Source organism: Cetorhinus maximus, chromosome 8 (assembly GCF_964194155.1).
Source record: "Cetorhinus maximus chromosome 8, sCetMax3.hap1.1, whole genome shotgun sequence".
Classification (NCBI taxonomy): domain Eukaryota; kingdom Metazoa; phylum Chordata; class Chondrichthyes; order Lamniformes; family Cetorhinidae; genus Cetorhinus; species Cetorhinus maximus.
In genome coordinates this window covers 104375199-104392278 of record NC_135886.1, presented here as the reverse complement: position 1 = coordinate 104392278, position 17080 = coordinate 104375199, and the positions used below count along the sequence as shown (strand labels likewise).

The 17080-nt window shown below is 46.5% G+C and overlaps 1 protein-coding gene across 1 annotated transcript in view; it reads left to right on the top strand.

Annotated features, from left to right (window-relative positions):
• Positions 1 to 1050: 1050 nt before the first annotated feature.
• LOC144683857 (sodium- and chloride-dependent neutral and basic amino acid transporter B(0+)-like) overlaps positions 1051 to 17080 on the top strand; it is a 63115-nt gene continuing 47085 nt past the window's right edge. Inside the window, exons 1-2 of the mRNA XM_078547364.1 lie at positions 1051 to 1179; positions 15737 to 15868. Of these exons, the coding sequence (XP_078403490.1) occupies positions 15763 to 15868 (106 nt within the window). The 5' untranslated portion in view covers positions 1051 to 1179; positions 15737 to 15762. The remainder of the gene's footprint in view (positions 1180 to 15736; positions 15869 to 17080) is intronic.

Genomic DNA, 17080 nt, shown 5'->3' with positions numbered 1-17080 from the left:
TCTCAATCTGCACCACACCAGCAGGTCCCTGGAAGCAGACAGACATGAAGACACTCAGGGCTCTGGTCGCCTTGATGGCCACTGGCAATGGTTGCCCACCTGTCTCACTGGGAGGAGGTCTTCGTCCAGGAGGTTGCAAATGTTAGTGACATTTATTAGTCCCCCAGAGTGGGCACTGGTGCTCAGTCTATGCCCTGAGTAGGGGCTTTTACCTCCTGTGAGTTGGAGCTCTGCCCTCATCCCCTCACTCCTGTGAAGCAGCAGAGGGTGGAGGAGAAGATTTCTGCTGCTCATGCTGCTGTTGCTCCTACTGCCTTTGGTGTTGCTGGTCTGCTCCTGTTCCTTATCTGAAGTTGAAGGTAGAGGCGTATAAGTTGCTCTCATGCCCCTGTGAAGGCTGACAGCTAGGAAGTGTAGCTCAAAGGCAAAAAAATTCCAAAGTAGCAGAAATGACTTCCAAAATATTGGGAACCACCTGCAAAGCGGTGACAGCATAATCTCAGGACAAGTCAGGTCAGCAAATGTCTGACACTTAGGCAAAGAAGTCACTCTTAGATCTCAGTATTTAAAGACCTTCCTTTATGTCAGTTGCTCAGCTCCATCCATTCCCATTGTCCTCTTGCTTTGCCTTACTTGGTGATAAACCTGGGAAGTCCACGTGCAGAGTTAAAGTCGGAATCCACAGATATGATGGGCTGAATGGCCTCCTTCTGCACCGTAACAATCCTGTGATTAAACAGAAGCGAACACGAAATTAACATATCAAAGCGGCAGACGTGCCTATCCCATGGGATTCTCCCGTATGCTGAAGAACATGTTTTTGTTATAGGCAGAAGTCAACAGCTTCCTGCCAAATTGCCGAGATGCCGGCAGTTTCAGCTGTTTTAACTTGCTGCCTGCATAGAAACCCACCCACCCTGATAGGTTAAAATCCTTCCCAGTGTTTCTTTAGCGTCTGAACGTAATGCTTATTCTGCCTGAGAAAATCTAATTTCTGAGTCGCCCATTTTCTCTCTCTCCCCCAGGTTGTCGCCAATGAACATGTGGATGGAAATGACGAGAATGTGGAGCGAGGCAACTGGTCCTCAAAGACTGACTACTTGCTCTCAGTGATTGGCTGTGCTGTGGGCCTGGGCAATGTCTGGAGATTCCCTTACCTGGCTTACAGAAATGGAGGAGGTATTGTAGTGAATCCAAAATACAGGAGAGTAAAAGGCAGAATTACATTCATTGGTTTATTAAGAATATCAAATTGAATGTGCTGTCCAAGGTAAATAATACAGGATCAAAATTTCTTCTATAACGAATGATGAATTGAATGTCAAAGCTTTAAAATGCTGTGTATTTATGAAATATTTTTCTTGAAATTGAAGTGATGTGACAAGATAGTATTTATTTTGCGGAAAATAAGAGCTCATGGTGTAGGGGTAACGTATTAACATAGATAGAAGATTGGCTGGCTGGCAGAAAACAGAGAGTATGCATAAATGGGTCTTTTTTCTGATTGGCAGGATGACAAGCGGGATCCCGTGGGGTCTGTTCTGTGGCCTCAACTTTTTACAATTTATATCAATGACTTAGTTGAGGGAAGTGAAGGCATGATAGCTAAATTTGCAGATGACACAAAGAGAGGTAGGAAAGTATGTTGTGAAGAGGTCATAAGGGGGTTGCAGATGAATATAGATAGGTTGAGTGAGTGGGCAAAAATCTGGTAGATGGAATATAATGTCGGAAAATGTGAATTTGTTCACTTTGGCAGGAAGAATAAAAAAGCGGAGTATTACTTAAACAGAGAGTGGCTGCAGAATTCTGAGGTGCAGAGGAATCATGGCGTTCTAGTGCATGTGACACAAAAAGTTAATATGCAGGTACAGCCAGTAATTAAGAAGGCTAATGGAATGCTATCCTTTATTACGAGAGGGATTGATTATAAACATAAGGATGTTATGCTTCAGTTATACAGGGCATTGGTGAGACCACATCTCAAATATTGTGTGCAGTTTTGGTCTCCTTATTTAAGGAAGGATGTAAATGTGTTGGAGGTGGTTCACTAGATTGACACCTGGAATTAGCGACTTGTCTGATGTAGAAAGGTTTCCACTGGAGCATAGAAGAGTGATGGGTGACTTGATTGAAGTATATAAGATCCTGAACGGATCCTGGGCATGGAAAGGATGTTTCCTCTTGTGGGTGAGTCCAGATCTCGGAAACACTGTTTTAAAATTAGGGGTCGCCCTTTTAGGACAGAGATGAGGAGAATTTTTTTCTCTCAGAGGGCTGTGCGACTTTGGAACTCTCTGCCTCAGAAGGTGATGGAGGTGGGTCATTGAATATTTTTAAGGCAGAGGTAGATAGATTCCTGACAAGGGTGGTGCTGTTGTTGTCTGGCGCACTGACCTCTACCTCGCAGAGGCTGAGCGTCAACTTGCAGACACTTCCTCTTACCTCCCCCTGGACCATGACCCCACCACTGAACATCAAGCCATTGTTTCCAGGACTGTTACAGACCTCATCTCCTCTGGAGATCTTCCTTCGACAGCTTCCAACCTGATAGTCTCCCAACCTCGGACGGCCCGCTTCTACCTCCTACCCAAAATCCACAAACAGGACTGTCCCGGCAGACCAATCATGTCAGTCTGTTCCTTCCCTATGGAACTCATTTCTTGCTATCTTGACTCCATTCTCTCTCCCCTTGTCCAGTCCCTTCCCACCTACATCCGTGATTCCCCTGACACCCTACATCATATCAACAATTTCCAGTTCCCTGGCCCGAACCGCCTCCTCTTCACCATGGACGTCCAATCCCTCTACATCTCCATCCCCCACTAGGATGGTCTGATGGCTCTCCGCTTCTTCCTCGAACAGAGGCCTGAACAATCCCCATCCACCACTGCTCTCCTCCGTCTGGCTGAACTTGTTCTCATATTGAACAATTTCTCCTTAAACTCCTCTCACTTCCTTCAAATAAAAGGTGTGGCTATGTGTACCCGCATGGGCCCCAGTTATGCCTGTCTCTTTATGGGGTATGTAGAACATTCCTTGTTCCAGTCCTACTCCGACCCCCTCCCACAACTCTTTCTCCGGTAATCGATGATTGCTTTGATGCTGCTTCATACTCTCGTCTGGACCTGGAAAAATTTATTAATTTTGCTTCCAATTTCCACCCCTCCATCATTTTCACATGGTCTATCTCTGACACTTCCCTTCCCTTCCTTGACCTCTCTGTCTCAATTTCTGGTGATAGACTGTCCATTACAAGCCTACCGACTCCCACAGCTACCTCGACTACAGTTCCTCACACCCCGCTTCCTGTAAGGACTCCATCCCATTCTCTCAGTTCCTTCGCCTCCGTTGCATCTGTTCTGATGATGCCACTTTCAAAAACAGTTCCTCTGACATGTCTTCCTTCTTCCTTAACCGAGGTTTTCCACCCACGGTGGTTGACAGGGCCTTACAACCGTGTCCAGCCCATCTCCCGCGCATCCGCCCTCACACCTTCCTCTCCCTCCCAGAAACATGATAGGGTCCCCCTTGTCCTCACTTATCACCCCACCAGCCTCTGCATTCAAAGGATCATCCTCCGCCATTCCTGCCAACTCCAGCATGATGCCACCACTAAACACATCTTCCCTTCACACCCCCTGGCGGCATTCTGCAGGGATTGTTCCCTCCGGGACACCCTGGTCCACTCCTCCATCACCCCCTACACCTCAACCCCCTCCCATGGCACCTTCCCATGCAACCGCAGAAGGTGCAACACCTGCCCCTTTACTTCCCCTCTCCTCACCGTCCAAGGGCCCAAACACTCCTTTCAAGTGAAGCAGCATTTCACTTGCACTTCCCTCAATTTAGTATACTGCATTTGTTGCTCCCAATGCGGTTTCCTCTACATTGGAGAGACCAAACGCAGACTGGGTGACCGCTTTTCAGAACACCTTCGGTCTGTCCGCAAGCATGACCCAGACCTCCCTGTCGCTTGCCATTTCAACACTCCACCCTGCTCTCATGCCCACATGTCTGTCCTTGGCCTGCTGCATTGTTCCAGTGAAGCTCAACACAAACTGGAGGAACAGTACCTCATCTTCCGACTAGGCACTTTACAGCCTTCCGGACTGAATATTGAGTTCAACAATTTTAGATCATAAACTCTTTCCTCCATCCCCACCCCCTTTCCGATCCCCCCCCTTTTTTTCCCAATAATTTATATAGATTTTTCTTTTCCCACCTATTTCCATTATTTTTAAATGTATTTCCATCCATTGTTTTATCTCTACCTTTTAGCCTATTTCAATCCCTTCCCTTCACCCCACCCCACCCCCACTAGGGCTATCTGTATCCTGCTTGTCCTGCTTTCTACCCTTAATTAGCACATTCCTTAGATAATATCACCACCTTCAACACCTCTTTGTCCTTTTGCCTATGATATCTTTTGGCTATCTCCACCTGTCCCTGGCCCTCTATCCAGCTCTACCCTCCCCTCCTCCCACCCTTTAAAGCAGCTTATATTTCACCTCTCTTCTAGTTTTACTTAGTTCTGTTGAAGAGTCATACAGACTCGAAACATTAACTGTGTTCCTCTCCGCAGATGCTGCCAGACCTGCTGAGTTTTTCCAGGTATTTTTATTTTTGTTTTGGATTTCCAGCATCCGCAGTTTTTTGCTTTTAGATAGATCCCTATTAGGCAAGGGAATCAAAGGTTATCGGGAATAGATGGGAATGTGGAATTCAAAACACAAACAGATCAGCCATAATCTTATTGAATGGCGGAGCAGGTTTGAGGGGCCGAATGGCCTAATTCTGCTCCTATTTTGTATGTTCGTATGTTCATGTTGTCCATCCCAGGTTGTTCTGAGGACAAAAAGAGATGATTACATGGTGTGAAACTGAAGACATGTAATCTGACCTATTAGGTTTGACCTGTTTAGCTGATAAGATCTGTGAAGTGGCTGAGGTTTTACATAACTGTGGTAGTCATTTTTTATTCCAGTTTTCAGGCTGCCAGGTTTTATTGAATTCAATTTTACAATTCATTTTGATGGGATTTGAACTTTTGAGCTGTTCAGTAAAGATGAATGGAATGTTGGCCTTTATCTCAAGAGGACTAGAATACAAAGGGGAGAAAATGATTTTTAGTTTTAAAGAGTCGCATTTAGGACCCATCTGGAGTGCTGAGCTCAGTTCTGGGAAACATGGGCTGGTGGGTTTGAAGGCTTGGGAAATCCAGCTGGTGGTTTCCCTCCCACCTACCCTCAATCTGTCTGACATTTTACGGGGGGTGCGGGGGAGTTGTCAAGACCTGGGCAGGAGGAGGAAGTCTCCAACCTTGTCCTCATCTCACTGGCCACTATAGTTTCTCATTACCGTGGTGACAAGTGCATCAAGTAAGTTTTTGCAGCATTCTTGCTGTTGTGTCGACTCTCACTTCCCAGAGTGAGTGCACATAGAGTGCACTGCTGACATTCTTAGAGACCATGGCCTGGTCAGTCATGAGGCTGGAAGGTGCAAGTCTGAATACTGAACACTTTTTTTTAAATTCATTCATGGGATGTGGGCATCACTGGCTAGGCCAGCATTTATTGCCCATCTCTAACTGTCATTGATAAGGTGATGGTGAGCTGCCTCCTTGAACTGTTGCAGTCCATGTGGTGTAGGTACACCCACAGTGCTGTTAGGGAGGAAGTTCCAGGATTTTGACACAGCTTCGATGTGACTGGTTGGACGTCCCTTTCAATGCAATGGAATGGCAATCAGGCCCAGGAGAAATATGGACATCTCCCACCGGCTCCACTTTACTCCTCCTGGAATCTGATAGCTATTAAAGTGGCATGAGCACATATTCCACATCGTGCTTCCACACTGTGATTTCTTGATGGCATCATCCTGTGGTAGCTGATGATCATCACCGTCTTCAGGTCCCTGGTCCTCCTGCTCTTCATCCTCCAGGAGCTCTCATCCTCCTCCATTTCTCCCCCGGCAAGTGACCACCTCTTTGCAGCGCCAGGCTGTGAAAGGCACAACACAGCACGATGAAGTAGGATACCCTACCTGGAGTGTATTACAGTGCCATACCTGGGCAGTCCAGACATTGGAAGGGCATCTTCAGAAAGTCAATGGTCTGCTCGATTAGGGACTGTGTGGAGCTGTGAGCTGCGTAGTATCTCTCCTCCAAAGCACTCTGAGGACATCACACCTGTGTCATGAGCCAGCATTTCCTTATCCCCAAGCAGCCACCCCTGTAGACACTCAAGCTCTTCGAATATCTGAGGCACCTGGGAGGGACTCAGGATGTATGAATCATTGCAACTCCCAGGGTACCTGGCACAAACGCGCAGTATGTGCTCCTGATGATCACACACCAGCTGAACATTGATGGAATGAAAACCTTTATGGTTGATAAGCATTAGGGGCTGTTGCCATGGAGCACTTAAAGCCACATGGGAGCAGTCGATTGCACTCTGCACTCTAAGGAAGCCTGAGATCGCTGCAAATGCAATGAATCTCACAGCATCACTATCTTCATCAAGAGCAAACCTCACATAATGATGTGTCTTGCTGTTGCAGGCATCTGTGACCTTGATGCGTCTATGTGTTGCGGACCGCGAGATGCCACACAGGTCCCTTGTGAATCCCTGGAATGATCCGTAGGCAAAGAAATTGAGGAAGCGGTGACCTTCAAGGCCAATGGCAGGGGACAGCCTCCCACTCCATGTGGCATTAGGTCCTATGTGATTTACCAGAGCTTGGGACAAGTGCAGACATGCATGGCATTGTCTCTCACTCACCTGTAAATAGGACAGTCTTCTTTAGTAGACCCTTGGTCTAGCGAGTTGCCTCCGTGGTCTGGGTCTATCCTCCTGATCCTCATATTCTTGCTGTGGCTCCCCTTGACCCTGGACCTCAGGCAGGTCTCTTCCTGAAGCTGCGCCCAGTGCCGTCTGTCCCTTCTTCTCCTCCCCCATTTTATTAGAATCCTAAAAAAAGGCAGCATTGCATCCTGGATCAATAACTTATTTGTCCTTCTCTCTGAAATGATAGATTGAATAGATTAATGAATAACAGGTGAACATAGTGAAGCTCACAATCTGTAACCAAAAGCAACTGTAATGGTCTAGAATGGCTTCTGCCCCACTAGCCTTGTCACTGATGCAGCCTTGTATCTGAGGCACTAAGAGACACATCAGGTGACTTAAGAAGCCATCCCTGAGGCTTTACATCTTAATCTCATAGAGGCTGGAGAAGGTTTAAATGACATGTGTGACCTGACCTTGCTCAGTGCTCCAATCTCTGCTCTGGCATACTCATTAACAATAAGTTGCTCATGTTTAATGATTGGATGCTCCTTGGCCCATTATGAATTCTGGAAAGCACATGACAGTCTCCCATTGATGGGATCCCATATATGCAGCACCTGTGCCTCCTTAACAGTTGCCTGCATTCCCAAATTTCACATTCCTAAGAGTTAATGTTGAAATGCAGCGACTGTGATGTTAAGCCAGTGACTCCTACATTTCCCTGTTACAGCGCAGCAAAAGACTACCTTCTAAAAGAGGACTTCCTCCTTTCTCTCAGCTCTGACTCCAGTTTAATCTCATGGCACCAACAAGTTAGAGGGTGCCCCAGAAAGGTCTCCTTATTCCAGCAGGGCTCCCCTCCCACACTGCCCCAGGCTCCTCCTGTGCAGATTCTCTTCTACTTTCGATGTATAACTGCACCATTAATTTGGTGCAAGATGGTGGTTCTGCGCTATTATTCCAGGACCAGCTTCAATGATCCTTCTCTCACTGTCTGTGTGCTAGAAGGTAGAGCTCACTCCTGTTATTCTCCAGCCTCCCCCAGTAATACTGGATCCCATTGTTGTTGTGGTCAACAAGACCAACACCTCCACCTTCGTGCCCATCACTGCTGACATGCCCATGCCCCATGTGGACCTTGCTACCTTTCCCGCCTAGAGGCTGTTTGCAAGGGCACCTACAGAGGAGAACCCCTACCAAGAAAGCCCCACATCCTCCACCCCATTATTTCATTTCTCCAAATACAGGCTGCAGACACCACCCACATCCATTACCATCCGATCTACAGACCTGTACAGAGCCAAACAAGTCAATGGACACGGACTGTGAAAACACCCTGCGCATCATGCTGTGCATTATCCCGTATGAGCACACAGCCCTAGCCCCTTCCTGGATTAGGGGTACAATGTGCATGCCATGCATAGCCATGTAGTGTATACCCCTTCCATGGCCCCATAGCATGGCACCCCAGGACTGTCTCTTCTCTCTCATTCTGCAGGGTGAGGCCCACAGAGCCCAAGGACAGCCTATACTCTCACTCCTGACTGTCAGCCCAATGAGTGTCTCTACGCCCTGACTCCAACCTGCTGGCCCCAGACCAAGGACTTTGACTCTCAATGAGTTCCCCATTGTCCTCATGACTGAATACCACACTGTCTCCCTTTCCACCCACCCCCCTTTCATAAGTCTCAGTGCAACCTATCCCTCACGTGCCACACTAACAGACAATACCCCACTGATTTCCTATTCCAGTGTCTGTGTGCACCCCTCCCATTCATATATGTGGTATCCCATCCACCCCCTTAATTGGCAGCGTTTCAGTTTCCCTTGTTGGGCTCCAAGCTTCCCAACCCTCAGTCTTCCCTCTGCCTGCCATCGTTCCCCTTCCACTCCCACAAATCCCTTGCAATGCCTTGCTGCCCCTTTGGCCCTCATGGGTCTGGTATCTTATTCCCAGCCCATTGCCCCAGTCAAAATGCTGGTCTCTTTTTAAGTGTTCAGCTCTGCCAGAGTACTGCAGCACAGTGATGTCCTTCAGGACTATGGAAACACCCATTGGGAAAAACCAAACCTACACTCCCAGCAGTATGGCGTTTCACTGGCAATGCGATGAGACCGGTGCAGAATTGTGGCAGGTAGGCTAGGAATGTTGCATGCACCTTGAAGAAGCGAGCAAAGTGGGGTCTGACCACTACACATCATTGTGTTTCAAATGTGATTCAGACTGGCATTATTTCCTGCTAGCGTGACGCAAGATTGGAAGGCACCATGTAATTCAGGCAAGCAGCATAGTTAATGAGCATTCATGAGATGGCAATGAATGCAAATGGTATTCATGTCATGAGTCAGTGGGATACCCGATCCGCCATTCACCCGCCATCAGGAGAATTGCAAACTGTTTTCACACCACCAGGAAACCGATCTTATTTTTGGGCACCTGCGAGATTCCCCTCTCCCCCCCACCATGAAATCCACCAAAATTATGCCCCATGTTTCTAGTTAAAAGTGAGATGCATCGTATTAATATTATTATCAAACCAAAAGACACTTGCCTTACCAGTGTGCATATTGATGATTCACTATTTTTGGAGTTACTTTTCAAGTTAATTCTCAGGATGTGGACATTCCTAGCAAGTCTGGTTTGGTAAATTGGTAAATTACTGTGGTGTATCCTGTAGATAATATACATTGCGACCATGGTGTGTCAGTGGTTGTTGGAATATTAATGCAAACGGATGGGGTGCTAATCAAGCAGACTGTTTTGTCCTGGATAGTTTTTCAGAGTTGTTGCAGCTGCCTCACCATTAGCACAGGAGTGGGTGCCATGCAGCCCTGCATGTTCTAAGGCCTCCACCATGGTGTCAGGATGGACACAAATGGAACCCTTCACCTGTCTTGACCCATTCAATTTATATTATGGTCTTCTCTTACAAGCACAAAGATGAACACTAGCAGTTTCCTAATGGACACGAGCACAATGTCTGTAATTGTGCAGCCCAGTGATCCATAGTAGGGACACATGAATGCTTCCTCCAAGCTACACTTAGCAGCTTGTGGAGGTCAGCAATCATAGGTGGTGCTGCTTTCGCACTCTTACTGGTCGGGCCCTGTGCCTCCTCACTCTTAATTGGGTAGGATCTTCCAACAGCCAGTCAGTTAGCCAAACCCTGCCTAGAGGAAGAGACACCCCCTTCAGTTCCCCATGATGGGACCTCTAGTCTGGCCCTATAACTCCAGGAACTAGTTTCCAATGTTCATGTTTCCATATTATGTGTTACTCAACATCTCTTCCAATATCAGAACAAAGTCAAAGTCCCAGCCTTTAGAGTCAGAGTGCTGTATGTAAGTCTGTAAACATTGGCCCAAACCCTTTGGTTCCACATTGTTTTCCTTTATTCATTCAAGGGATGTGGGCTTCACTGGCTAAGCCAGCATTTATTGCCCATCCCTAATTGTTCTTGAGAAGGTGGTGGCGAGCTGCCTTCTTGAACTGCTGCAGTCCATTCTGTGTAGGTACACTCACAGTGCTGTAAGGGAGGGATTTCCAGGTGCTCAGCCCAACCGCCTTCAACTGCTTCATCAATGACCTTCCCCCCATCATAAGGTCAAAAGTGAGGATGTCCGCTGATGATTGCAAAATGTTCAGCACCATTCGCAACTCCTCAGATACTGAAGCAGTCCATGTCCAAATGCAGCAAGACCTGGACAATATCCAGGCTTGGGCTGACAAGTGGCAAGTAACATTTGCACCACACAAGTGCCAGGCAATGACCATCTCCAACAAGAGTGAATCTAACCATCACCCCTTGACGTCCAATGGCATTACCATCACTGAATCCCCCACTATCAACATTCTGGGGGTTACCATTGACCAGAAACTGAACTGGACTAGCCATATAAATGCTGTGGCTACAATAGCAGGTCAGAAGCTCGGAATCCTGCGACGAGTAACTCACCTCCTGACTCCCCAAAGCCTGTCCACCATCTCCAAAGCACAAGTCAGGAGCATGATGGAACACTCCCCACTTGCCTGGATGACTGCAGCCCCAACACACTCAAGGAGCTTGACACCATCCAGGACAAAGCAGCCCTCTTGATTGGCACTTGATGGAAAGAAGGTCATTGATGAAGCAGCTGAAGATGGTTGAGCCTAGGACACTACCCTGAGGAACTCGAGCAGTGATGTCCTGGAGCTGAGTTGACTGACTTCCAACAACTACAACCATCTTTCTTTGTGCTCGGTATGACTCCAACCAGTAGAGAGTTTCCCCCTTTATCTCCATTGACTCCAGTCTTGCTACGGTTCCTTGATGCCACACTGGGTCAAATACACCTTGATGTCAAGGGAAGTCACTCTCGCCTCACCGCTGGAGTTTGCTCTTTTGTCCATGTTTGAACCAAGGTTGTAATGAGGACAGGAGCTGAGTGATACTCGTGGAACGAAAACTGGACGTCAGTGAGCAGGTTATTGCGAAGCAACTGCTTTTTGATAGCACTGTTGATGACCCCTACCATCACTTTACTGATGATCGAGAGTAGACTCTTGAGGGGGTAATTGGCTAGCTTGGATTTGTTCTGCTTTTTGTGTGCAGTACATACCTGAGCACTTGTCCACATTCCTGGGCAAATGCCAGTGTTGTAGCCGCACTGGAACAGCTTGGCCTAGAGGCACGGCAAGTTCTGGAGCACAAGTCTTCAGTGCAATTGCCAGAATATTGTGAGGACCCATAGCCTTTGCAGTATCCAGTGCCTTCAGCTGTTTCTTGATATCACGTGGAGCGATTCAAATTGGCTGAAGACTGGCATCTGTGATGCTGGGGACCTGTAGAAGAGGCCGAGATTAATCATCCATTCGGCATTTCTATCTTAAGATTGGAGCAAATGCTTCAGCCTTGCCTTTTGCACTGACGTGCTGGGCACCCCCATCATTGAGGATGGGGATATTTGTGGAGCCTCCTGCTCCCTGGGAGCCTGTGCGAAAATCTTCAACTCTAACTCAGACCTTACACAGTTCCAATGTACCTACCCAGATAGTTAGTCAGGAAACCCTAGACAAAAAACACCTAGCCTAACGCCTGGGTAACTCCACAACCGACAACGCCACACCCCCCCCACCCCCACTCCAATAAATCACACTGACACGCGAACTTCCTCCGCAGCTGCCTGACGATCTAGGCCAATGTTACCAAATGAATATTCTCTGAACACGCTGCCTCATCTACATTCCTTCAGCTCAGGTCTCAGCAACTAAAACGTTTCTCGGCCCTGAATTTATTCACTGTCAAGGACGCAATGGACAGAGTTTTCTCACTTTAGTCCCTGCTAAGAAGAAGGGAGCATTACCAGGTCAAGATTCTGTTGAACTCTTTAGCGGCTTCACTGAGGCTCTGAGTCATGGCGTTAGCATCCTATCTCTGGGTTTCCCTGTCAAACAAGGAAGGTGGATGGGATGTCACACTTATTCCGTCAAAGGTAAAATTTTCAACTGAAGGAACTTGGACATGTTCGAATGGGTCAGCTGGAGATGGAGTTTTGAGGCTGTAACAACCACAGAAATGGAGAGGAGACCTGGGAAGGCCGCTCCCTGGGTTGCGCACTCTGACCTGGAGGTCCAGCTGCAGGACCTGAGGGACTACAGTGAGGTGAACTCTCCCAAGGACTGGAGGAAGAGGGCAGCCTCTCCAACCAGACAGCGTAAATGGAAGTGATCGAGGAAAGTTAGCAGCAGGAGTTGCTCCCACCAACCTGGAGATGGTGCACCAAAAGGATCCAGGACTTCAGGAGGGTGGAATAGTGAGTGTCATAATGCTTTGAGGTGCCAAGCCTCACACTCTGACTTTCCCAGCATTCTCCTGAGCAGCAATCCTCAAAAAAACACACCATTCATAGGTCCATTCATTCCTCACTCTTGAGTCATCTCACATTCCCATCGGAATCACACTCGCCCTCATCCATTTGCACTCTCACACCAATGCCTCAGTCACTATGTCCTTCCCTCCTCTCCAATACACATAGTCACACCATTCTGCTTTCACCCCCTGCAGGAGAAGGGAGCACAAAGTCCAGCAAGAAGCAGAGACGCGTGGAGTTTGCCTTCCAGCCACTGACAATGTGTACCCACCTCCTCCACTGGGAAGGAGATTTTATTCTACAAGGCTGCAGATGTCAGGAAAAGCTAGTGCTAGACATGTTGAGGGCACTGATCCCCTATCAGTACACCCTGTGTTGGGGTTGGGGCAGCGGGGCGGGGGGGGGCTGGTATCCCCTCCTTGGAACTGGATCTCTTTCTCCACCTCTCTCCCCTGTAGAGGGGCATGCAGTTGAGGAAAAGACAGTTGATGTTGATGCTGATCTTGCTCCTGATATTGGTGGTGCTGTTGGTGTTAGTGCTCCTTCTTCTCTCGCTCTTTGTCAGAGGTACAAGGTAGAGCTGCATAAGCTGCTCCCATGCTGTGGTGAAAGCTGACAGAAGGAAAGTACAGCTGAAGGTTAGTGAAGTTCTAGACAGGTGAGTGACTTCAAAGAAGTTGGCAATCACCTATTAAGCAGTGATAACTCTCTGAGGAGAAGTGTTTATTAACGGTGTTTATTTGGGAGTCCAGCTAAGGAGAAATCTTTTGGGAAAAGTTGTAAGATTAAATGTAAGTGTGTACTATAATCATGAGTGTTTAAGTTTTCTTTCCTCTTGTTAATAAATGTTTTAATTTAACATTTAAAGTGGAATCTTTACTTCTGACTTCGTTGCACATACCTTCTCATAATAAAAATACAAACTGCAAATCATTGTGATAGCTTGGCCAAATTTCCCATTGGAATTTGGTCAGCCCGGCAATTACCACCTGCCATAGCATAACAAGACCAATAGTGTTATTAACTTGTTTCCTGCGTTTTCTGCTCTAAAGTTGATGCGTTTAAGCAAGTAATTGCAGTTCCAGCCTTTATGTGAAGAATGCGATGAGTTTCCACAGAGCCATATAAATAAATACAATTAAGGATATTGGTGTGTGGAACATCCAGAGGCTACACTTGCAATAACCTGGGGCAACTTGCTTTCTAACACATCCTAGTGATTCTGTTCAGCAGAAACTGGTGGAACTATTAAGCATGGATTCTGCATAAACCTTCACCATGGATAGGAGCTGAGAAAGAATACATGGACTGAAATGTTTTGCTTTTCCCTTTGACTCCATTGGATCCACAACAGCGTGTATTTGTGCCATAAAAGCCTGAGGATATTTTTGTCCCATCCACAGTAACCAGAGGTCCAATGTGGATACTGAGCCTGTGAGGTGAACAGTGGGAATCCAATAGGAACTTTTACCAGTAACAATCAGTTCAGAAGCCTACACCATTGCTACCTTCAGCCCCTCATCTAAGTGTTGTTCATCGAGAAGGAGTCTTCACAGAGGTAGATGGTAATCACAGAATCACTGTGCAGAAGAGGCCCTTCGGCCCATCGAGTCTGCACCAACACGTGAGAAACACCTGACCTACCTACCTAATCCTATTTACCAGCACTTGGCCCATAACCTTGAATGTTATGACGTGCCAAGTGCTCATCCAGGTACTTTTTAAAGGATGTGAGGCAACCCGCCTCCACCACCTTCCCAGGCAGCGCATTCCAGACCATCACCACCCCTGGGTAAAAAAGTTTTTCCTCACATCCCCCCTAAACCTCCTGCCCCTCACCTTGAACTTATGTCCCCTCATGACTGACCCTTCAACTAAGGGGAACAGCTGCTCCCTATCCACCCTGTCCATGCCCCTCATAATCTTGTACACCTCGATCAGATCGCCCCTCAGTCTTCTCTGCTCCAACGAAAACAACCCAAGTCTATCCAACCTCTCTTCATAACTTAAATGTTTCATCCCAGGCAACATCCTGGTGAATCTCCTCTGCACTCCCTCCAGTGCAATCACATCCTTCCTATAATGTGGCGACCAGAAGTGCACACAGTACTCCAGCTGTGGCCTCACGAAGGTTCTATACAACTCCAACATGACCTCCCTACTTTTGTAATCTATGCCTCGATTGATGAAGGCAAGTGTCCCATATGCCTTTTTCACCACCCCACTAACGTGCCCCTCCGCCTTCAGAGATCTATGGACACACACGCCAAGGTCCCTTTGTTCCTCAGAACTTCCTAGTGCCAAGCCATTCATTGAATACTTCCTTGTCAAATTACTCCTTCCAAAGTGTATCACCTCACACTTTTCAGGGTTAAATTCCATCTGCCACTTATCTGCACATTTGATGAGGAATTTCCTTGTCAAAACTATGAGACTTCATGGGATTTAGAGTCAATGTTGAGGACTCCCAGGGCCAGCCCCTCCTGACTGCTTACCGCTGTGCCCCTTTGAAAAGACCATACTCAGGGACATAATGATGAGTCTGGAATATCAGCTGAAGGGAAAGTTCCAATACATACAACGTTTGATTGAAAAATAGTGTTGAGGTTCAGGGTTGGTGGGATCTTTAAGGTTATAATGATATAGTTATTCACATTGATGTTCTATAATTTCAACGATAATGATTGATCCTTCATTCCTGCGAAAATTCAAAGGAAAAGGTTTCTGTGGGAAGCACAGATTGTGTTTTCATCTCCAGAAAAGAGCACCTAATAATATCTCTGTAAACTCGTTGGGACTGTGCTGAAATAGAGCATTCACTTTGTGTCAGTTAATCTGAGAATCTCAAGTGAAATGAACTGAAGAGCTGGGAATATTGTAATAGGATAAAGAGCCTGAATATTGTTTTTGGATGTTTAGTATTCAGATGTTGAGTACAATTGCAATCTGCAGTCACACTGTTCTGTCAATGGCAATGTTTAGTTTGTGTTAATATGAAATAAACAAATGAGTTGTTTAACTTCCACACCATTATTGTGTGAATAAATCTAATGTCCATGAAATATATTTCAGCTTTCCTTTACTATATTTTCCAGGTGTGTTTCTTATTCCTTACACACTCATGCTGGCACTTATTGCTATGCCGATGTTTTTCTTGGAATCTTCCTTTGGGCAGTTTGCCAGCCTCGGACCTGTTGCAGTGTGGAAAGCCGTGCCAATGATGCAAGGTTAATGTTCATTTAGCAAATGAATAATAGTGTTTAATTCGCATTGGTGTATGGAGGTTGAAGCCAGCCTTGCTGGTATCTTGTTTGCAATCTGATCTGCCATTTGCTTTTGCAAAGACAAATACAGAGAACAGACAAGATGCAGCAAATGTAATGTTTTTATCTTTCATTCTCAATTTAGTCAGATATTAGACCCAATATCTGGAGACCCCTCTACCTGTTACTGAGTCATTAGCATTGATGCTATTTTTATGTTTCATTTTTCCAAAAGAAGTGACAGTTCATTGAAATGTTACTTGTTTGATTTAGATGCAGCAATAGGCTTGCCAACTGTGATTAAATGTATCCCTGAAGGTTTCATCACATAACTTTCCCAATGATCCAGCCATTAGTCAGCCAAATGCTGTCTTCCTCGGCCAATTGGAAAGCAAAAAAACTCATTGCCCAATTGGATGATGGTTGGTTGGCAGCCAAACAGTCTTTTTTTCCCCCCATTTTCAGTATCTTTATGTCTGGGGAAGAGAAATGTTCAAAGAAAATCTTTTTTTGTCCATCTTTTTTAGTGTCCCTCTGGCCAGGATTTTACAACCCCTTTCACCCAATAGGATATTCTGGTCCCGCCGAACTGAATGGAGATTTAAATGGCTCACCACATCCACCGGGGGGGAGACATGCCATGGCGGGGACCTAAATTCCTGGCCTGTGATTTTTCTCCAGGGTTGCACACAGCAGCGCTCTGGAGATTGATCTGCAGATCCTCTAGACTCCAGGCCAATCCTGGAGGGTTGGCAACCCCATGCAGCAATAGGCCACTGAAAGGGATTTAAACATGTGGGCAAATATTTTCCATTGATATCAAGTGGAGGATGGAATTCAGTCTCCCTGTGTGTAGTGATGTGCTTGTCTCATGAGAAGCATGATGAGAAATTAAACACATTGAGAAAGTATTGAGAGAAAGAATGAGAGCTGGTGTGCTATCTAAAATTAAAAGAAACTAATTGACACATGTACCGCAACAATGCAGCTAGTCTTGGGCAACAGCTCTAGAGCTGTCTCTGTGACTTTAGACGAAGAAGGATTCTGTCACTGATTGCCAAATGTTCCCGAAAAGTACACATATGGGCTATGAACATTGGTGAGGACTGGACTGGGCCAAGTTAGGATGTTCCTCCGAGTTACTAGTTAATGATGTTCATTGTTTAGCTTCTTGGG